The 24742-nt window shown below is 38.4% G+C and overlaps 1 protein-coding gene across 1 annotated transcript; it reads left to right on the plus strand.

Moving 5' to 3' along the window:
* Positions 1-4094: 4094 nt before the first annotated feature.
* Positions 4095-16515, plus strand: LOC120109620 (protein MULTIPOLAR SPINDLE 1-like; the record flags this gene model as incomplete). The annotated part of the gene is made up of 3 exons (XM_039123394.1): positions 4095-4287; positions 11525-11595; positions 14036-16515. Coding segments are annotated over 3 exons (449 nt in total), but the record flags the coding sequence as incomplete, so codon positions are not given.
* Between the last annotated feature and the right edge of the window lie 8227 nt (positions 16516-24742).

The raw sequence follows: 24742 nt of genomic DNA on the forward strand, positions 1-24742 counted from the left end.
CGTGATCTGTAATATTGTTGAATTGGGTAATTTTGAAATGTATGTTATTGTTATTCTTAGATTTTTTTGGCTTTAACATTACTTTGTAATATATCAGTGCCGTACTTGGTAATGAACTATTTGACTTTAGCACATACACAGACTCTTGGTTTCTCATCATAATTGACATATCTATTGATTGTTTATGCTGCTGGAAGTTTGTGCTGATCTTGTCTTCTGATTCTAATTGATTAATTTAGTTGTTTGGTGACATCATAGTTACTTGGATATGGAGAGGGTGTGGGAGAAGAAAGCAGGACCCCAGAACAATTATTATTAGAAGCACCACGAAATAGATTCAGGAGTGAGATTTCCAATATGAGGGATCCAACCTAGGTAGAACATCTAGATTTTTTAGGGTAGCACTACATAATTTACACTAGTGGCTTCAACTGTAAAATATAACATCTCATTTTTTTGTCCTTAATTGCCAAATAAAGAAATCAAACATTGTAATAATTTCTTAATTCTTAGATCAAATGAATACTTATCAATAGGGGCTAGTGGGTACAGAGAGAGGAGGGAGGGAGGGGGGCGAGGGTAGAGAGTTTGGTTCGAAGCAAAAATGTTTTGCTTGAACAGTTGTTGATAATTTCTAATGTGGTATGTAGTGTTTAATTGTTTTTGTGACTGAATATTAATTTGAGTGGATATCCATCTTTTGCTAAGTAGCTTACTCTTATGGGTTTTACATAGCTGAATTTTGTGAATTAATCAATAATTGGAGAATAACTCCTGACTTTAGTTCTTGTCTGATTTCTGATGGTGCTTAAGACCATCTTGTCATGTAACATTTTCCTGTTCAACTTTGAGATAGTGCATTATTATATGTTGATTCAACTCAGACTCTTTGCTTTTCATCTTATTATAGTTATAAAAAATTATTAATCACAAGTGTTTCATGGACAATAATAAGAGAGCGGATTCGGATGCATATCCAAGTGTCTGACTTAGCAAAAGAGAGAAAGGGAGACACATGGATACATAGGATAAATAAAATATTAACTAAATTACATATTTATACTTAACATTGTTTCTTTGAACATTAGGAAGATATTTTTTTGTTAAGATCTCAATTAAACTTCCCAATTAACTTAAGGATAAAGGAAGAATAATATTGTGTAAAGTTGTTTTCAATATCTTCATCCTTGATCAATCTCTAAAAAGTACAAATACCTACTCCTAACATCAAAATTTAGGATCGATCTTATTGTTGGAAGAATTCAACTCTCTTCCAATATTCAAAAGTGGCTACTAACAACTTCATGAGTATCCAATTATTCGATTCGTATCTAACTAAGATACATATACGACATGGATTTTTGGAAGTGTCCAAGTAACAAGGTTAAACATGAGGTGAGAGAGATGTAAGGACCCTATGTAGGCATGTGTTCAATCCACACTAGTTGTGTGTTGGGGAGATCATGGGCAGTTAAGCAGGGCTAAGGATCTCAAATAAAAATTTCTAGCTAGCTTTTTTAGGTGAGGTCTTAGGTCATTTCAAATGGTATCAAAGTGGTTTCAACCATGGCCCATGTGTAGCAACGACACTGTAGCTTTAGGTATGAAAATGGATTGGATATAGATCGGATATCAGTATATCTATATTCTTATCCATTTTTATTTGATAAATACAAATACAAATATGGATATTAATTAGATGTTAAAATTCATATCCCTATTTTTTTTTAGATATACTGATACAAATCATATATTTTGATTATATAGATAAGAATACAGATATATATCAGATAATTTTATGAACCACTAAATCAAATATAAAATTGTATGCAATGTACGCCGAACTGGGCCGAACCGCATAGTTCACCCTGTACCGAATCAAACCGGTGTGGAACCGAATTGGTTCGGCCCTAAATTTCAAAATCCTTCCCAAACTGCCCAGAGCCGAGTGATTCGGAGCGGAACTAGTGTTTGAACCGGTTTAGACCTCCCCACCTCTTTAAAAGGCTTGAATTATGGTCTATTGAACCGGGGTGAACCATCCGGGGGTACCATATCAAACCGTACTATACCGAACCAGTAGCCAACCGGCACGGGTTCCGATATCGGTTCAGTGTACCTTGATTGTATAGAACGTAAATTAGGTTAAAAACATGATAATATTTGTTAATTTTTCTTTAAAGTTTAGGAGAATGGGATAAGACTGGATAAGATTGCAAAGATAATCGGATATCCGAATACGGATTGGATAATTACCTATCCATATCTGTATATTTGTTTCTTTCACACATATGGGTGTGAATAAGGATATAGTTGGATACTCAAACTTGTACCCATTTGGAAATAAATTTGGACATGAAAATAGATCTGGACAGATTTTATCAGGTCCATTTACACCCCTAGTAGCATGGGCTTTTTTGGGGCTGACCATGAGCGGTCTTGGGATTTTTGTTTCTAGTTGCATGCTTTCTTGGTGTGGATGCTAGCGCTTAAACCCGGGCAAGAGGCGGGCGGTAGACATGTGTTTGGCCCTGTATTAGCTATTACTGGGGTTATCTAGGGGTACTCAAGCACGGTCAAGAACCCCAAGTGAAAAATTCTGGTTAGCCTTTTTGGATGAGGTACTAGATCATTGTTTCTCTAAGAAAAGTCTTATAAATATCAGAATGGAGATGTTTAGAAAGAATATGTGATCACCCAATTATATAGGACATGGCTATAGGAATAAATGATTGACAACAGTGCACTTGTGGATTTCACACTCTGGATTATATGATAAAAGCTTTTTATCTTCAGTATAAATATTTATTTCCGTGGCATTTACTATTCTCACATTTCAAGATATCTGGTAATGTACTTTATCTTAAAATCTGTACTTAAACAGCAAATCCTTGATTTACATCTCTTCTTCTTCGCTGCTTCCTTTCTTCTATATTTAATTTACTTTGCTTGTTATATTAGGTTGCATTATATTTATGAACTTGTTTGAACATTAACATAGTGTACTTTGTCTTTCCTCAATAACAAGCAATGTACAAGCCCAGTTTGAGTTTTATGTGTGTATCAATACATTTTGTTTCAGTCATCAAATTTCCAATGAACTTTTACATTAAAAAAAAGAAGAAAAGCTTCCAGCAAATATGCTATTGGCTTAATGCCACTTTCATCTTCTTTTAATTACTGGAGCTCATCCTTGTGTTTGGTCCCACATTAGCTGTCATTGGAGATATCTTTGGGCACTCAAGCAGGCCCAAGGACCCCAAATAAAAAATTCTGGCTGGACTTTTTGGATGAGGTGCTGGGTCATTTCAGAGGACATGGTCTACCTCTTTGTTTCTCTAAGATAAGTCTTATAAATATCAGAATGGAAATGTTTATAAAGAATATATGGTCACCCAATCATATAGGACATGACATTTTATAGGAATAAATGGTGGAAAACAACACATTGTGGATTACATGATAAATGCTTTTATCTTCAATATAGATATTTATTTCCATGGCATTTTCTATTTTCACATTGCAAGATATCTGTTAATGTACTTATCTTAAAACCTGTGCTTAAACAGCAAAACCTTGATTTACATCTCTTCTTCTTCAGTGCTTCCTTTTTTTCTAAATTTAATTTATTTTGCTTCTTATATTAGGTTGCATTAAATTTATGAACTTGTTTGGGCATCAACATAGTGTACTTTGTCTTTTCTCCGTAACAAGTAATATACAAATCCCAATTTGAGTTTTATGCAGGTGTCAATACATTTTGTTTCAGTCATCAATTTTCCAATGAACTTTTACGTAAAAAAAAGAAGAAAAGCTTCTGGCAAATATAGCTATTGGCTCAATGTCACTTTCATCTTCTTTTAATTACTGGAACTCATCCTTATGTAAGTTTAATGAGGTGAATATCTTAGTATCCTCATTATGCCATGAGTTGCTACACAGGGCAATATGAAGACTTCTCTATGTTGTAAATTATTTTGATACTCCATAAGCTTGCATAATGATTATAATTATCTGTTAGTTGTTTTATTTGCTGACTGTTGACTTTTGACATTTATTTTGTCTTCATCAAATCTTCTCATTTTAAATCTCAGGATCAAGAGATTCTTGTTCAGATGCCCAGTTCTATATTCAGCACTTAATCCGCAAGCTAGGAAATGAGCCATTTATTGGTCAACGTATAATTCTTTCGGTTTCTCAAAAGATTTCTGTTGTAGCAGAAAGTTTACTTCTCATGGATCCATTTGATGATTCTTTCCCTTCTATGCACGACAGCATGTTTATGATGTAAGTAGTCCTGTAAGTGTAGCATGTATTGCTTGCTTCATTAGCAAATAAGTGAAATTATGCTTCAGTAGATTTTTCTTGTTTTATCTTTATTATGATAACTCAATGAGATGCTAACCATATAATGCATATGCAACCTATCTGCATAGGGCTGAAACCGGATCGGATATATATCGGGTACTAGTATATCCATATCCATATTTATTTTCTTTGACGAATACAGATACAAATACAGATATTGGTCAGATGCAAAAGTTCATACCATATTTGCTTTAAACGGATATGGATACAAATCGGATACTAAAAGCAAGATTTTAAATCCCGTTGGATAGAGGTATTCCAGTTTCTCCATGGAACAGGAGGCCCTGCTGTCCCATCCCATCCCAGCAATGGTCCCGATCATGGATCCTAGTAGATATCTTCCATCTCTCTCCCCTTCTTTCCTTTCTTTCTTATTTTGCTTTCTTTTCTTTGTTTCTTTTCTTTCTTCTATCTTCCTTTCTTTTCTTTTCTTTTCTATTTTTCTTTCCTTATCCCTTCCTTTCTTTTCCCTTTTTCTTCTTCGCTATCTTTCCTCTCTCTTCTTCTCTTTCCTTCCTTTTTTCCTTCTTGCCTTCTTTCTTTTTTTTCTCTCTTCCTTTCTATCACTTTTTCCTTTTCTTCATCTTTCCATTCTTTCTTTCCTTTCTCTTCTTCTCTCCACATGTGGATGGGTTTTGGAATCCCGACCCCATCTTGTCCCGTTTCTATCCCATCCCGTCAAGATGTAAAACCTTGACTGGAAGTATGGATATAAGCCAGCTAATTAAACTTTATAACTACAAAATCAAAGATATTACTAAGTGGATAGTAAATCAAGTTAATAGCATGTTAACATGGTTATATATTTTCATTAAAAGTTCATGGGTGATTTATAAAATTAAATAAGGTTATAAATAAATCAGATATTTAGATACGGATCGGATAGTTGTCTATCTATATCCATACCCATTTTTCTTTGATAGATATGGATACAGATAAGGATATTAGTCGGATGCTCAAATTTCTTAATAGATTCAGATACGAAAATGAATTCAGACGGATATTATCCTGTCTACTTTTACCCCTTTGTCTGTAGAAAGTTTCAATTATATGTGCAAAAGGTAGATTACAAATAATGTAATCATTTAGTCTTATTAAATAATTGGCCAAAGATGTATGTGAAAAGAAAAAAAAGAGCAAGATGAGTTTATCATTCATGGTACATTTGTTCTACTTATTAGTTGAATGGGTTAACAGAGAGCCTTTTTGTTAGAAATCATTGGAATAGATAAATTATGAGACATTTTTGATATCTTATCATATGTTCGCTTGGTTAACTTTCTCAAAAAAGTCTGGGCCATGCAAACCATTATACTGAAATTTCATACTAGAAAACAGGAAATGGAAAATTAATGCTATATTGGTGGCTGGAGTGGGGGCACGTTACACACTCATCTCTTTATCCTTCCTTATTTGATTTTCAAAGGAAAATAACAAGAGAGTGGTATCAATTGAGAGTTGCTCCCCCTTGCCTTCCATTTATATAAGTGAAATGGCTTAATGTTCTGATCTTCTCTCTTTTCCTGCAAAAAATAAAGAAACAAAATCAGAAAGGAAGCAAAATATGAAATTCTCACAAAGAACAAAAAAGAAAATAAAGAAAAAGAGAAAGATAAGGACAAACTCTTGTATTTTAAAATGGTTGATCTTATGCTTTCCACTAGAAAAATAGAGATGAAAGTTGAAGAATATAAGCACATCTCACCACTATGATTTGTTGTATAAAATAATTGGGATATGCATCTTTGCCTGTCCATGTAATAAAATATCAAAACAAGAGAGGAAATGTGAATCTTCACCTCCCATTTTTTATAGATCAATTTGAAATCTCCATGCTTGTGGATTAATAATCTTTCCCATTTATAAAATCAAGAAAGACCTAAATAAGTAGTGAAAGAACTTTTGAAGTAAGGTTTCACAAGCTACCATAGTCTTCATGACTCCCATGTGGTTGGTGGGTGCCTAGGTAGAGGAGACAGGGGGGAGGAGGAGAGGCAAGGAGGAGAGGGCAAGTGAAAGAGAAGGGGAACAAGGAAAAGAGAAGGCATTGTTCAGAAGGATGAGGAGGGTGAGGGAAGGAGACTAAGAAAGAGGTGTAGCAACGAGGAAAAGAGAAGAATAGGGAGAAAAATAGTGGTACATTTTTGCCACCAGTTGTTGCTAAAGCTTAGCTACCATTCAACCAAGTTTCGTGCTTCACCCATTGCCAATCATCAAGGTTTTCTCCGTTGCTCTCTTTTTTGTGGTTTGTTTTCTTTTCTCTCATTTAGGGCTAGAAGATGAAGGTTTGAAGGAAAAATTATCATCAAAGTTCACTTCCTCACCCCATTCAAACCAAATTAGGATTGTCTAACCCAAATTTTTCACTCACCTATTGCACTGTGTAAGTCACAAATACAAGCCTCCAAGGCTTATGCAAATGCTCAGGCAATTGCAATGTAGCCTAGCCATATATCAGAGCTGCTCACGCCTTATGTGGGGCAACCGAGAATCCTGCATGCTAAGGGGTGGCAATGATTCAGGCCAGTTTGGTCAATTTTCCTAATAAACTCATTTAGCCTAAACTAAATATCACAAAAACCTAACTCAACCTCCTAGCAAGCTAGACCTAGCAAACCCAAACTCAAGGATGGAGCTTGGGTTATGTCAGGGGGAACTATCATGATTTATATGGAAATGCACCATGGGACCTAGTAAAGCACTTCGTAAGCTCTTCCCTTTTGGTGATGTTTGGTGATTACAGTAACTAAAGTGATATGGAGAGTGGAGGATGATGGAAATGAGATACATTGAGGGGTAAAAGATTGGAGCTAGTTGTCAAGTTCAGGAGATTTTGTTGTAATAACTATCATTGAACATGTTCTATATGCATGAGAACAATCATGGATTGATGGCTATGATTCTCAGTTAAAGATTCTTTTTTGTTATTATGCAACTCAATAGATGTACTAATGTTTTGATACATGCACTACTTTTGTTTCTATTATTTTGAGAGGAGTTTGAACTAGAAAGATGAAGGTCTGCGTATAAATGGGTGGAGGATTTGGGAGGGGGATAAATAAACGATGGAGATGTAAAGAGTGGATATGTGTCCTATACTTTAGGAGTTTGTCCTAACAACAAAAGTAATACTAGAAATAATTTAGATTTATACTATTTAATGCAAAGATTATTTCAAAATAGGAATGCATTGGGAAGTGGATAAGGAGTCGATGAAAGTGAGACTAACTTTGTCACCTTGGGAGGGTGAGATTGGAGAGTAAGATTGGAGAGGGGATTATGGCATTCTACTTGTAAAGGGAGAAGCATGTTTGGTCACCCAGACTTGTAGGAAGATGGGGCAAACTTTTGGATGAACAAAGGGGATTGAGAGATTCGAGGCCTTGGCTAACAAGAGTATATATACATAAATACATCTATAAACATACGTTTATATGTTTGTGTGTGGGAGCGGGAGAGTTGCTATGGCCCCTATTTTTAACATGTAGCTCTGCCACTATTTGAACCTGCTAGCGAGTTAGCCAAGTTGACTCTTGAACCTGCTAATGAGTTTAGGTGAGTTGACCTAGACATTACCTAAATGATAGGAGATAAAAAGCGGAAAAAGAAGATAGGAGAATAGAGAGGGAGGAAAAACGGGAAATAAAGATCGGGCATCATTGGCAGTAAGGTGAGCCAGCAATAAAGCAATCCTAGGATTGAGCAGTTGATCATATGGGACGTGATGGATGCCAGAGGGCATAAGTTAAGAAGAGGTGAGGCCTCCAAGGGGCTTGGTGATGGTTGGGTGAGGAGAAAAGGCGGAGAAGTAAGATGAGAAGAAGGAATGAGAGGGGGAGGGAGGAGAGGTGGAAGAGGGGAGGGTAGACTAGCTATTAGAGTCTAGGTTTATATTTAGGATTGCGGTTAGATTTAGAATTTTATTAACTTTAATGCAATGTTATATCCATAAAATATGTTATGTTGTAAAGCTATCCTAAGGCAATAGGTTAGAATCCTACAGCCCAAACTTGATGTAACTTGCCAACTAAGTTCCATTTGGTGCATTTATATCTCATCCATTGATCGGATAGTTTGAGTTTGGTTGAGTAAACAGGCTTTGTTACTTGGAGACTCACATGTAGCTGGAAAAATCCATGTTGGACACGTATCCAAGTCAAATACATAGCGGACACTTGGATAGTGTTACTTGTACACTCGCATCCAAATCCAAAAATCTGTCCGATACATATATGGGTCAGCTACATATCGGATACTTGGATACTCATACAGTGCGTTGGTAGCCATTTTGCCATTTTAAAGACTAGAAGAGTTGAACTCTTCCAACATGAGCTGAAGTTTTCCAACAATGAGTTTGATTCTCTAATTTGATAATAGGAGTGAATAGATGTTCTTTTTCAAGACTTGTTGAGGATATAGGTATTGAAACAACTTTACAAATTATTATTTTGCTGATATCCTTAAGTAAATTAGAAAGTTTGAATGAGAATCATGTATGTTGTATTGTCCTAGAAAACAATATCTTTTTAATATTTTTAATATTTAAAGAGATAATGTTTAAATGTATAAATGTATAATTTCGTTAAATCAAATGTCATCTCTACATATCCCCATATCTGTCCTTTTTCCTCTTGCTAAGTCAGATACTTGGTTATATATCCAAATCTGATTCTCATATCTATATCCATGCAACACTATACTTGGACATTGATGAAGTTGTTTGGTAGCCACTTCTTAAAATTAGACGACAGTTGAAGTCTTTCAATAGTGAGATTGGTTCTCTATTTTAACCTTAGGAGCGAGTGATTGTTTCTTCATAGATTGAAATAATTTTCAAAAATATTATTTTTCTTGTATCTTTAGGTTAATTAGAAAGTTTGAATGAGAAATATATATATATATTGAAATATCTTAAACAATATCTTTTTAATATTTTAAATAATGTTTAAAAGTATAAATATGCAACTTAGTTAAAATTTATCCCGTGTATCCCCATATCTCCCTTTTCCCTCTTCTCGAGTCACATATTAGGTGCACGCCCAGTTCTAATTCTTGTGTCCGTGTTCATGCAACATTGGGAACAGGTCTAGATCCATATTAGCACTCCTATGTACATTATTTGGCCATATAGGCTGCTTTTCAAAAATATGTTTGAAATATTTGCTGCTCAAGATCTATGAAGAGAATGTTGTGTAAAAGTTTTTGTTACCCTAGATGTTCTTTAGAAAAGAATGCATTGAACAGTTAGAAGGCAAAACTATTTTTCCATCCTTCTTAATCTTTCTTCTTTGTCATCGTAACTCTTCGTATTTCATATCTTTTGCTCTTCATTTTTATTCCTCATACAGATTTTGTGGGGAGGTGTTTTAGAGATCATCTTTTTCCCCCTGTGTATGGCTAAAAAGAAGTCTCTTTAATTTATTTATTATTTACACCAAGTTCCTTTTTTATTAAGAAATCAAAAGAAGGGAGCGCTGATGTTTTTAATTTTATTTTTTTTTATTTTTATTTTCAACTAAGGTTCGTCAAACTGGTAACAGAGGGCATACCAGCTAGCAACCAATTTGGCATGGTACAGGTCTGTACCATGCCGTTCTGGGGCATGCTGACATAGGAGGAGCTGGGAGGGAGGGGGAGAGGGAGAAAAGGATAGAGGAAGAGAGAGGGGGAGGGAGGGAGGGAGGCAGGATTGAGGAAGTCGGAGGACCGAGGGAAGTCCTGACCCTAACCTAAGAGAGAGAGAGAGAGAGAGGAAGGGGAGGGCTTGGGAAACACTAAACCTAACCCAAGAGAGAGGGAGAGAGAGGGACTTATCGAATCTTCAAATGCAGGTGGGGGGGGGGGGGGGGGCAAGGGGAGGATGATCGAATCACAAGTGGGTCGTCTCGAATTAATAGCTTAAATCATGCTGGCTCCTAAGTGGTCCGGTTCGGTACGCCTTGAACCAGCTAGATCGGCACGCCTTGAGCCAGCTAGTTCGGCACCATTCATCAAACCTTGAACTAAACAAAAAGAGAGATAAGTGGAGTTTTGCTTTTTAACTTTAGTTCTTTTTTAACAAATTTTTATATGAGAAATGCTCCATCTTAGTTTTTTATTTCCTTCCAATATGTTTAAAGAAAAAGTTGAAGACTTGAAGTTCTTTTCACTTCCTTTGTAAAATAAAAATACTCTATAAACTTTCCTCTTCTTTCCATATATTTCGTAACAAAAATGACAGTATGGACATTGTATTAGTTCTTTTGAGTTAATTAAAGTTTCAATTTACTTTTGTCATTTTGTTTACTATATTTTTGCATTTCTCTATATGTGCTCTACTACTATAGTGTCTAATTATGTGTGATGTATGACTGCATGCATCATGGAATTAAAGGAGAAAATTAATGTATATCTACGGAAATTTGCTGAATATGGGTTAATTTCAACACTACTCAAAAAATCACTGGGCAACTGATATTTGTTGAATTTTGGAGAGGAAACAAAAGTCCATGCCAAGAAAGGTCTACCAAACAGGACCTCTCAGTGCTTGTGCTGGGGAACTTTTCCAAGTTAACACAAAAATCTGGGTCTTGAAGGTGCATTTATAGCATTTTCTCTTAAATTAGTGAAACTGCATTTTCTCTAATTAGCTGATCTGTTGGCTAACAAATAATTTTAGATTTTTTGAGAATCAGTAAGACAAAAAGGAAACAAATCCATTGTTATAAAACATGACCCTGAAAATAACTTTATCTACTTAAATATCGTTTGCATTTTCATATTGCTTTTGCAAAGTGTGCATGTGTATTCATATTATTTAAAATTCATACTGCTTGAACCACGATCTACTGATCAACATGACAACTACGGCCTATGCTATTCTGGCAGAGGCCACAGCTCACTTAGTCTTTACACAGTCTCTGAGACTTAACTTTGTGCATACTAGATGATTGTACAACATAAAAAGGTTATCAACCAATGCATACTAATAAAAAACAAACAAACAACTGATTATAATTGTGATTTGTTTGATGGTATTTTACCATTCTCAACTAATGTATAAATTTTTTTTGATGTTTTTAATGTACTAGCGTAATTTCAGTTAGCATTAAACATACTTTTATTTTTTATGCTTTTAAATATAATGCTGGTCATATATTTCCTTTGGTGGGAGCAGGATTCAAGTTATGGAGTTCCTGATATTGGATTATATGAAAAACTGGTTGAGTGATGAATATTTTGATCCAAGTTAGTACCTTCTTTTCAACCTTGGTTGACTGTTCCTCTTGATCATTTCATCAATTGCTTCTGTTGTATCACAGGCATGATGTTGTTTGAGCTTTACAGATATTTCTAATATCAACTTGTTAGTTGGTTAAAGGAAAACTTTCAGAATTTGTAAACGATGATGTTATTATGAGAATTCACATTCTTTATTGTAAATATTTGTACTGCACTCTCATTATGTTCCCCCTATACTTTGCAAACTTTCATGTTGCAAAGTACATCTAATATGTATGAATTTAACTGCTTTCTGTTATGTCCATTAGGCTATTAATTTAAATCTTAGGGAAAATGGATTCTTCTTGATGGTTCTTACTTACAAATATAAGTTAGTTGCAAAATGGAACTGAAACTTGCAGCAAGGACCATCAAGCTGACCGAAGCATATTATTATTATAAAAAAAACTGTGGAAGGCTTTTCACTTTGTATACATGACTGTTGAGACTTAAGTCGCTTCAAATGTAACTGAAAGTAGATATAACCTGCTTCTAGGGAATACTTTTATCACCCTACAAGCTGTGGGATGATTGTAGTAGCAAGGATGCCCTAAAAGCACATGTGGTACAAAAATGGATGTTGAATATCAGGTATCAATGGTTAGCTTGGATATATGTAAACATTCTTAGTATTTTGCAAAGTTGCTGACATAAAGTTCAAAATGCAGTGAGCATGCTTGCTGAGTCTTGTCCATCATTCGTTTGATAAAAGATGAAACATAAAGTCAGGACCTCTTCAAGTTATACAAAGTAGCAGTCTTTGGGTCAGCAAGTAGGTTTTTAACTTTTGAGAGCACAGGTCCCAAGAGACACTGGCTTCATGCATTTATAGTCATTCAATCCAAAGTTTGTGAAGATCCAAACATGTTGACAGAAGTACACAGGACTTTTAAACGGAGGATGATGATTGTGTGTTTAGGACCTGCTAGGGTCTAATTATAGTATTAAAAATTGTGGAGAACTTTTGGTTCTTCTAATCAATAGCCTCACTAATGAGATCTCAAAGTTAGAATGGTTCTTCATAAATGGAGCTACTATAGTATCTTTTAGAACAGTTAAGGCATACCATGTCATACTAAGGTTATGTATGTTAATCTGAGTCGCACTGTGGAGTGGTAAGTGGTAATACTGGGTCATATTCTGCTGTATGATATAATATGTAGATTCGAGACTGTTTGCTTGATATGGCCGTACCCTGTATTGAATGGTCAGATATTACTTTGTGTGGACTCTATTTCCGTGTCTGTGTAAGATCTGATACACTACAATCCATAATACCTTTCAATCAAGTAAATACTCTCTTTTTTGTGCTTTGAAATTCATGCAGTTTTGTTTTTCCATTTGAAGTGCGTTAAACAAAGCATACAATCATTTTCCTTAAATGATTAGGATATGAAATTATTAATTAAATAAGCATATTCCAATTGGAAAATATGACTATTCCCTATTACTTAGCTGGGAAAAATAATCACAGTAAATTGATAAACCTTCATACCGTTTATATACATTTTTATGTTCATGGTTCATAGATTTAGAAACAATGTTAACAATCACTAGTTTTCACTTGTATATTCCTCTGTATCATCATTTGCATCGTTTGCAAAGTCAGAACCAAGAAAACTATTATTCTAAAATATCTCCAAAGTCTGAACTTCAATATATTCATGCCCAGAGGGCCTACTTTTTCTTTGTTCTCCATTATCTAATGTATTCCTGTCAAGTAAAAGTAATTCTTACTAAATTTAATCATGTACAAATGCTCAAGTCTAAAAGAACATCTCATATAACATTCATAGTGACATTTTCTGAAACTTTGCATCCAAATTCTTTTTGTTGTAAGTGAGATCAAAATATATCTATCACCTTTACGGTGTATACTGGAAGCATCAGCTTTACATGTTCTTCAAGTGTGCTTGTGTTTCCCAGCTACTGAAGATTCTAGGTTGAGAGCACTACATAACAGTCAAGAAAGAATCTTGTGCTCTGATTGCTAATGTTCATGCCGTTCAGTTCATTATTGCTTCGCATAAAATCATGAGTTCGGCAACTGCCCACTTCTAGGATAGCATCTTCTTTCCTTCTGACATAATTCAATTAATATATATCATCTACTTTTTTTCATGATTAATTTATCTCTTTTAATTTGTTCTATAGGTGTAGTCATCTCTTTTGGAAGTTTCCATATGCTAATTGAGGCTCTAAGTAATTAATGCAACTGAGAAAGCATTTTTTTTTCGTTCCTCTGTTATTTACTTGTTTGCTAGTTGCATTCACTTAAGAATATGTTTAGGCGTCTTGACTTATTTTGGTATTAAATTATCATCAGTTCTACCAGGTCCTGTGTTGAATAGTTAATGTACTTTGCATGGCATCATTGCGAAAGTAAGCTTGATATGCTGTCATGCAGAGCTTTTTGAAGAATGGGTGAGCTCTGTTCTACAAGCTCGCAAGAACTTGGAACTCTTGGAATTCAGGAGTGGGCTATATATGCTATATGCAGAACGAGTAATTGGGGAATTAGCAAAGCTGGTGGGTCCATTTGCTCGTCAAGGGAAGCTTGAGTTACGCATTCTTTCGAACCTTTTCTGCTGATGGTCTTTTACTTTTGCCAAGCTTGAGTTACGCACTCTTTCGAACCTTTTCTGCTGATGGTCTTTTACTTTTGCCTGTTCATTCTTTGAAGTTCAGTCTCTATTTTTTTATATAAAAAAATATTCGCATTCATTAGTGCAATGGAATCAAATGATCTTATCTGATTCGAAAAAATTAGTGCATTCGCTAATGGAACTTTCTTTTTAAAAAATATATTCTTTGGTATAAGATGCTTCGACAAATTTATATAGCATTATAAAAGCCTCATGCATGTTGTCATATGAATTTATTTATGACATCTGATTGTGATTGTCGGCTGTTCTGTTTCTATGTCAAACTTCAACAAAATTTGCTTGTCAAGAGCTTTCCTCGCCATTACTAATGTCAATTCCTTACCTAAATTCTTCTATTCGACTCTTATACCTGCCAAAGTATGCTAGGGAGAAGAATTTCCCTTCAGCCTCTGTCACATTGTCCATGTCATTCTCTGATGACGGATTTACAAAATTATGTGCATTAAGTGCTTGTGTGAAGGGTTCAATTTGAAATGCCTCTTGGTGATCATGTGGCTTGTTAGCTGACTGGCAGTTGCTAACTGTTTGATTAGGACACTGTTGACACAAGCCATAGTCTCACTTGCATAAAGGCATCATTACAGCTTAATTTCTCAGTTCCTCAAGAAAAAAGGTTCTTAAAGAGTAGTCAATTGAACTCTATGAATTAAGAATTGCCCTTTCTTGAACTGGTTTCTGTTGTTATTTGTCAACACATGGTGCAATCTGGTCTAAAAGAGTAGCCCCATCTTGTTTTGGTTCTGCAGCTGCTATGCTGAAATTCTATACTTCCATATTCCTGAAGTCCTTGTTCTCCTGCATTTAGAGTTCGTGTTGTGTCGGCGGAGATGGCTATGATTGAGTTCAAAAGGAAGTAGACAATGCAATACACTCCAGCATTAGAGGATGGAAGAATGGTCCATACTATTTTACAGTTTCATAAAATGCAATATCCTTTTTCACATGCTTGGTTTTCAAACCAATGCTTTTTCTTTGTATGTTTTTCTTGTTGCTAGGTTTTGCCTATGAAGAGGTATGTCACTTCACGCAGGTGCATCTAGAAGGTATAGCATTAAACCTCTATATATTCTCGAAATTAATTCAACTAAGATGCTCTTGATCTCTATCTGAGCTTGTACGTCTGGCATTCCAAGTGACAAAGAATTCGTGGTCCCAAAGCACTCTTAAGTTGTTCTCCAAGCGTGCAAAAAGAGAGCTTCTCTCGTGCCTTTTTCGGTGGCCGTGATCCTTTTTTCAGTTTGCCTTATGGGCACAAGGATGCCTGTTTCATTTCATTTGCTTTTCCTCTCAATAGAACAGTGCCAGAGCACGCGCAATTGGCATTAGAACGCCTGAAATTTCACACCAGATGGCTCGTGTGCGCTTAAGAATCCTGGTCCCTTTATTGCTGATTCTGCTCCCAATTTGGCTTCCAGCTATCAGAAACTCAGAAAAGCGAAGGTGGCAATCCTTTTTTCAGCCGTCTGCTTGTAGCTTTCCGCCCAGAAAGCCTATAAATCCCCCTGGCTAGCTCCTAAAATCTTTTCAGAAACAAAGTGCTAACTGCTCACTTAGTCACTTTCACAGATGAACGCTGGTCATTTCCCATTTTTTCTCCTCATCCTTTTCCTCCAACCAATTTGGAGTGTGTCTAATGAAAGCACTAGTGGTAAGACTGCTGGAGTTCCCCAATCAGCAGAACAATTTCAAGGTTTGGATCCTCAAACTGCTTTGTTTTTAGTTACCACAGTGACCTGATTTGTTCATGAGGCACTACTCATTTCCAAGGAGAAACCACTAAAAAACTTCCTTGACTCATCCTTCTGTAGTTTACAAGTTCTAACAAAAAAAAATCGTCTTCTCTGCGAGGCTTTCCTAGGCCTAGATGCCACCGCAAAGCTGAGCGAAGACCTGGATCCTATGAAAGGGTTGAGTCACTCGGGGAAAGGTGGCGCTGGAGGCAAAGGTGGTGGGAGAAGCGCTGGTGGTGGCGGTTCACAAGCTGCCCGTGAGCCACGTTCGGAACGAAGTAGTGATGCACCATCTATCCTATTGTTAAGTCTTTCCTTCACACAAGTCATCTTCCATGAGCTCCTTGTCTCTGTTTTACTTTTCTGAGTTTGGACTTCAAAATTAGCATATTTGTACCATCCGGAATGAGCATGTGTCTTTGATCATTGTTGTTGTGGTATGGATACTGATTAAGAAATAAAATTATTGTTTGGAGTTGGAGTCGTCAGAACTCTTGCAGCTGGTATATATGGTGCCTTCGGTTTTCGGTGCAAGAGTCTTCAAGGCTTTCTTTAACATGGGGCAATAGGTTAATTCATAAACTATCAAGGTTTCGATCTTAGATCACTGAAAACTCCTACTTTGAATATGAGCAATATTAGCGTATGCAGCAAACTGTTCCATCTCCTACTTTGAATAGCCCACAAGCCTTTGTCAGGACCATTATGGAGATTTGGAGGCTCAAGGTGAATGAATCTTTCACTATACATTAGGGAAACAAATGAAAGAAAAACAATGCCATTAACCTGTTTCATATCGAGTGATTGAGAGAGCTAATACTCTTTTTCATTCGAGCCAACGAAAGGATTTTAGACTATTAATCTATCCCAAGAAAGGAATTCTAACAAAAAAAAAATCCCATGAGAGAGATTTACAAGTTTGATAATATATTAATGGATGGAAATCACATGAAGTTAGATATCCCATGCGTCAACCGGTTGGTGCATTCTCCCATTCTAAAGGTGGCATTAGTTAGATTGTTGCAGGTTGCATAATCAACACACAACTAGCAAAGCAGAAACTTTGCCATCATGTTTAGCTGAAGGAGTCTCAAATGCTACTTCAGAAAATGATGTAAAAATTATCTGCATTTTTTTTTTCTAAGATTAAGGAGAGGGAGAATCCCCCCACTAATTACTTAAAAGAAATGAAACAATGAAAGGTTCACAATCTGTATATGGTTGCAGTATTTTACTAGAGTTCGCCTAAGTTGTTAAGCTGTAAAGCATGGCTTGCAACATCCTTTTTCTTTTTTTTCTTTGCTGAATAACCTAAAAGCTGCCATCAGACAGATATGCATGTTGATCGCTTTTGAAGTAATACGTTGCCAATTTATTCTTTCCTTGCCTGCCATCAAACTGCTAGGACTGGCTGGTCCCCAAAGCCTTCCTCCAGTTCTTCTTTCTCCACTTGGTCCACAGTGAATGCAACGTCCCCTTGATACACAAATAGTTGTTAATGACGTCCTAATATTCTTCACGAACGAATAGTGGATAATAAAGAGGTGAATGCTCTAGGTCTCAAACTTTCATCTGTAAATTGTCTCTTGAGTACACGGACATTTCCACTTTGGCACATTCATCATTACGGGTTCTGGAAGCCTCCTTTTTCATAGGTATTAGCATATAAAAGTAACCGATGCACCTAAAACTAACAACAATTATGTTTGCACGTTTGCAAGATGGTCTCATGTAATCCAAGTTCTTCCGGTTGGCATCAGTAATCCATTCCAGGACTTAATGCCATTATTATGGTAAACGCAGATCAAAATTGAATGAACCCTAACTTTTGGTAAATGCTATTGACTTGGACTCAAGCCCTAACCTCGACTCTGAAATCGGATCCTACGAAATTAGAGTACAGAAATTGATCTTGTTCGGTTCCTTTGATGCGCATTTGAAATGAATTCATTTTTTGCTAGAAAAAGCCTCTTTTATTAATAATTCAAATTAGCTGCTAACTATAAAAGGTCAAAAAAGAAATCTTATTTAAACTTGGAGTATGGATGGACTGTTCTTATTTATCCTACCTTAGCTGACCTCGAAGAAGGAACTTTATTTTTTGGATACTTTTTTCCTTCCTGGAGGGATTGAAATCTTTACATTTTTTTAAAGAACCCACATTTTTTTTACTTCCCCCTTTTTGAGAAAAGCCCTTGTTTGTTTCACTTGCTATTCGTAATAGGAGGAATAATGGCTCATCTGCCACTTGTGAAGTAGGTTTTATCCTCGCTTTTCAACTACTCCACGACAGCTCTACTAGAAGCTTCCTTAAGGTTGATCGTCTTGCATCCAGAAGAACAAAATATGGGGAACAAGAACTCGGTAACAGAGATTATTTAGAAAAATATTTTATTATAGTATTTTTTGATAGAATAGGACTTTGCTTCGACTTCTAGACCAATATTTGTTTTTGACTGACTCTCATTATGCTATGAAGATTAACAAATTCTCATGATAAATTGGTGAAATTCAGTTGGCCGAATTCCACCCTCGGCGAAATATCAAATTATGGCCTTCCTTAAGAAATAAATGCAATATCTTTTCTTACCAAGACCAATCTACTGGGTATGGCTTGTTGACCGGCTCTTGCTCACTTACTTCAAGGAAAGGATCTCAGTTGGCTCTTCAAATGCTAATCTTTCTCTATGGAGGTTTATCGGGAAAGAAAGAGAATTTGTGTGGCTCCCCCTCATCCTTGATACTAAACCATATATAGCTGGGGATCTTTTTAAAAATGAGAAGATCTAGCCTTATAGCCTTTTGCAATGAAAGACTGAAAACACCTGACTCCTCTTCAACTGAAGCGACAAAGAGAATGAAGACCGTCTTTCTTGAAAATGAGGGGGTGAGCACAACTATTGTTTGATACCTATTTACTAGCTACTTGACCATCATTTTTGAGTCCCCCTCAAGCATAATATTGGATGTTCCTAGGGTCGTAGTAGCATAAGTCGACCCTTCTTATGCTCGACTCAGCTCAGCCATTGAAACAATTGTGTCAAATAGCTGAGTACTACCTATATCAAGAAAAGACAAAACTAGCAACTAATGCCTCTAGTGACAAAACTAGCTCCACTATAGGTTCCCTATTATATACACTGCCATCGAAGTTAAAGGAAGAAAAAGGGTGGTGGCTCTCAGAGGCTAAAGTAGTCATTTGAAGAGACGCGGAAGGGTAGTTCTAAATACACCCCCCCGATTGCTCAGGACACCCCCCAAAAATTAAAAAAAAATTAAATACTCTCTACACCCCCCCATTTGCTAAGGACACCCCTAAAAAATTAAAAAATCCTAAATTACCCTTCACCCTCCCCACCCCCTCACCTAAATTGCTCTCTACACCCCCCAAACCCCCCCCAAAACCCCGCTCTTCCCCTTCAAAACTCCACTCCAGCCGGCTTCTCCCTTCCGCCCAAAAAACTTCGCCTCAAGCACCTCAAGCACCTCGCCGGCGGCCAAACCCCCTCCGTCTCCCCCTTCTCCCTCGCCCAAAACCCCCCCGTTCCCCCTTCTCCCTCTCGTCGCCGGCATTCTCCCCTTCTCCCTCTCGTCGCCGGCATTCTCCCGGAACCACCTCCCCGGCCATCTCCCGAGCAACGAGCACCTCGCCGGCGCCTCCACGACCACGTCGAGGTAGCTCCCCGCCCCCCCGCCTCCAGTGCTCCGTTCGGCACTGGATCGCCGAACAGAACCCTTCTGTTCGGCTGAACAGTGCCGAACAGAAGCCCTCTGTTCGGCAACACTCAACCGAACAGAAGCCTTCTGTTCGGCTGCACGGTGCCGAACAGAAGCCTTCTGTTCGGCTGCACAGTGCCGAACAGAATGGTTCTGTCCGGCTCTGAGCAGCCAAACAGAAGCCTTCTGTTCGGCTCTGTGCAGCCGAACAGAAGGCTTCTGGTGCCAAATCACGTGCCGTGCTGAATTTTGTGCCGAACATTTATGTATGCAATTGAATTATTTTCTTTGATATAGCCTAACATTGAATTTCTATATTTTCAGACATGGATCCCCGTCCCGCCAGAGTTAGACCTACGGCGTCAGCTAGGAGACGTCGTGCTAGGATTGCTTCTCCCGAGCCTGCTCATATGCCATCGGACTCTCCTGAGTCAGAGCATGATGATATGCCCGCTAGGGGCGAAGACGATGAGTCCGTTGGACCATGTCCAGGAGGTCCAGAGGATGAGTCCGTCCTGATCAGTTTCAGGACGCATATAGCAGCTTCCATCTGGAGGCAACAGGTATTGTTTATTTGTTATAGCATTATATTTTGTTTATTGATGTTTTATAAAGTAGTAGTAATTATACATTTATATTACAGGAACGAGCTCCACTAAAGTGCATGAACCATACTGCCAAGGTTGGTGAATGGAAGTGGTGGTCTTCAAACCAACCAAATACCAGGTTCAGAGCACTATTGAGGCAGTCGGGCCTCGTAGAGTTAGTACAGTGCTCTTATCGATTCATCGATAAGATTCTGATTTCGGGCTTCGTAGAGAGATGGCAGCCCGAGACGAACACCTTCCATATACCATTTGGCGAGATCACTATCACGTTGGATGATGTATCCGCCATTTTAGGGATTCCTGTCGCAGGTTCCTCAGTATCAGTTTCTCCTGAGAGGATGAGTGATCGGGATGCTGAGGAGCTACTTGTGGAGTTGTTGGGGGTGTCAGCTGGAGACGCGCGTCAGGAGGTACTGTCATCGCGCGGTCAGTCTGTGAGGATGGAGTGGCTGAGGACTCAGTTTCACTCTGTATCTGATAGAGACAGGCAGCAGAGGATAGAGTGTGCAGCACGAGCCTATTTGTTATTTTTGTTAGGCTGCACACTCTTTGCTGATAAGAGTGGGACCAGGGTGCCTATAGCGTATCTGTGTTTACTGCGGGATCTGGATAGGGTGAGCACATATGCCTGGGGTACAGCTGCCTTAGCATATTTGTATCGGCAGTTGGGGATTGCGTCGAGGTCATCAGTGAGACAGATCAGTGGTTATATGACGCTTCTGCAGGCATGGATTTATGAGCATTTTCCAGCACTCAGTCCTCACCCGTCGCTCGAGTATACTGATGCCAGTCCCCGCGTGCACCGCTGGATGCCCGGTACTCCATCCCGTACCACGATGGACCATTTAGTGGTTCTACGTGAGTCATTGGACCTTTTGAGCATCGATGAGGTACGTATCATATTACCATTTGCTTGTGTTTGTCAGTACTTTTAATATGCGATATAGTATTAAACTGAAATGGACCTTTTGTTTTACAGGTTATTTGGGATCCCCATCATCGGCTTCGGGGAGATCGCCCATATATACCCGTCGCATTTTTTAGTGGCTCCATCAAGTGCCTTGATATCGTAGAACCCTATCATCCAGAAAGGGTTCTTAGACAGTTTGGTCGTATTCAGACCATCCCTCGAGCGCCACTAGCCCCTACGCGAGCCAACAGAGGTTCCACAGCAGGCTCGTACCGGATACATTACTCCTATATGGATCAGCTTTGGGAGCGGTGGGAGGACCACGTGCTGAGCCAGGCGAGCAGGAGCCACCCAGTTACCCGGCCATCAGACAGCGTATCGGGATACATGGAGTGGTATCTCCGTATCACGCACGTTGCAGTTCAGCCTCCTCATCTGCGCTCGAGTACTCATTCTGGAGCTAGGGGAGGTCATGATGATGCTGACATGCACCGGCGGCGTAATGCAGCTGCACTCGGTATCAGTACCGACATTGTACGGATGGGTCCCTCAGAGGCTACGTCACTAGGTGCCGGGCACCTATATGATGCTATTTCTCAGATGCATCAGGTACTTCTGGGTGATGAGCCTGGCCCGAGTACAGCACCCTCTCATTCGGATCCAGGACCCTCTCATTCGGACGTACAGCAGTACACGCGTCGACGATGGCGTCATAGGGATTGATGATGGAGCCTTTGTAATCTTTGTAAAGCCTTTGATATTAATGAAAAATATATATTTTTGGTACATTTACGTGTAATCTTTGTAAAGCCTGGCCCGTTCTATTTTACACAAATATAACAGTGCACATAACAATCAATCTAACAATGCGAAGACAGATATTTTTTGATTTATATTGATGATGGAGTTTCACAGTACATGACTCTAAGAGGCCAAAAAAATTTACAACTTTCAAAAATTGTACATATATAAATAATCAATCTAACTCTACTGTCTCGCTAATTATAACATTAGGTGAGATGCTCTCTTTGAACTGTTGAATCCGTGCTTCATATGAATTTTCCCATCCGGTAGCACAAGGAAGATGATATTTTCGCCAGTTGGTCGCTACTGGCGGAACGGGATGTCCCGGCAACAAGAACACCTTCAAAATTAGAAATAAGAAAATATTAATAGCTACAAAATTATAAATAAGTAAAATTAAATAAGCAAAATTAAATATTCGCAAGTGTTGTGAACGTAGTACCTCAACAAAATGATTTCCATTTACGAATCCGATAGCGATATCTTTGCGGGATAGAAGAGGTACTGGCACAGAACGGAGAGGTAGGAAGGTCAGACATTGTTGCAACGAGAGATGGTATAGGACAACATTATAGCAGGATGCTATAAGATGACCCATGTCCGGCATAGTCATCCATCTGTCATATGGTGGACAATCATCATAATATGATAATGCATGAGTGATCTCAGCAATCGTCCCTTCCACACCATATAATGTGCGATAGTGGTCCGAATGACATTGCAACTCTTGCAATAAATCCTTCCTAACACGCACCCAGTCATCTTCTCCAAATCCCAGTAAGTCAGCTATTGCCCTAAATCCGCAATTCCCATCAGCTTTTACATCCTTGATATGCTGGATGTATGGTCTCAAGGCAGAAGGAATAGCATCAATATAGATAATGGGCGTATGTAACTGGGCTCTAGTACGAAAAACCTGCAAATAATATCAAATGATAGAAAATATGTAACAATGGCAGAACATGTCCCGTATCGGCACATCTCGGCACGACACATCCCGTATCGGCACATCTCGGCACGGCACATCCCGTATCGGCACATCTCGGCACGGCACGTCCCGACATGTCCCGTATCGGCACATCTCGGCACGGCACGTCCCGACATGTCCCGTATCGGCACATGACATACCGGCACGGCACGGACCGTCCCGTAGACGTTGTGATACCTATTGTAAGGAAATAAATATTTGGTACTTACCTTTTGCTTGGGCCGTCTCTTTTGAATCTGAGTAGATGGATTGCGGATGGTAACTTTCTCAACACCAGGTGAATAACTATCCTGTCCAGATAGAACCAACTCAAACGCAGACGGGTCACGTCGAGTAGACGTATCAACCTTCAGTGAAGCGCGCCCACGTGAACCGGTCTTCCGTTTTGCAGGCTCTAAAAGAGGTGTACTATCTGGACTTGCAATCTCTCGTAACTTCTTGATCATCTGCAATTGAGAAGCCCCATCTAACTTCTTGAATCGTAGCGCAATCAAATCTAACTCTGCATCACAACTCAACTGAATTGGCTGCACGGGGGGGGTAGGCAGAATATCAAGTTTCCTCCAATGAGGATCTATGCAGTCGAGAGGAATGGGCCGACCTTCCACCCTGTACCGCGCAATCTGGTGAGCACATGGTATACCATGTGTGCGTCGAATAGCGCACCCACAATTTGAATCATCAAATCCAACTGAATTGGCTCGTTTCGATTGGGCGAGGACATGATTTAACGCACTTATAGATATGAAACCTCGCAACTCTTTGAATTCAGCTGGCTTGAAGTTGTGCTGCACTACCAATAAACTCTTCTCCAATGAGGCTTTAACGGAGCTGTGCTGCAACTCAATCAATCCATGTATTCTAGTCCAAGATGACTCGAAACTTCCTTGGCTTGATCCAAGCTGCTTTTTGAGCTTTGCATGTGCACTCTCGACCCTAGTAAACAAATGAAAGTTAGATATAAGAATTGAGGCAAATTAAAATTAAATGAGTCTTTATTTGTGATACCTATTTGTCGTCACATTTCCGTAGTGCCTGCATGTATCAGTCCACGCCGCAACAAATCTTTCCTTGTATTTGCTCAGCCAAGTATCTGACACATACTGTAGTGCATCTGGATAGGTACCGAACTCTCTCTGCAGTGCACTCCAGCGATCATTATACTCGTCTTCCGTGGAGGACAGCACTAGTACATTCCAACTCATAATAAATTTATCCCATTTCTCCTTCAATTCGAAAAATTTTTTGCACTTGGCCAAAACATTCCTACTAATATGCCATCTACATAATAAATGTCTAGCAGTAGGAAATACTCTATGAATTGCATTCATCAAAGCCAAGTCTCTATCTGTAACAATCAACTCAGGCAAAACATCATCAGCTATGACACTGCGCAATCTCTCTAATGCCCAAGTATAGCTTTCTTCCCCCTCAGAATTTAAGTATACAAAAGCAACTGAAAATGTCATGTCAGTAGATGTCACCCCCACAATCTCTAAGAGCGGAAGACGATACCTATTCGTCTTGTACGTGCAATCCATTATCAACACACGGGGAAATGCACGGAACAAATCAATGCTGCCAGGGTGTGCCCAAAATAAGTCATGCACAACATCCGTATTAGTACAATTCCTATGCCACTCAATATATTTAGCCTCTGATAATTTACCTAATAGATGTTGCATTTCAGA

Source organism: Phoenix dactylifera, unplaced genomic scaffold (genome assembly GCF_009389715.1).
Source record: "Phoenix dactylifera cultivar Barhee BC4 unplaced genomic scaffold, palm_55x_up_171113_PBpolish2nd_filt_p 002516F, whole genome shotgun sequence".
NCBI classification, from domain to species: domain Eukaryota; kingdom Viridiplantae; phylum Streptophyta; class Magnoliopsida; order Arecales; family Arecaceae; genus Phoenix; species Phoenix dactylifera.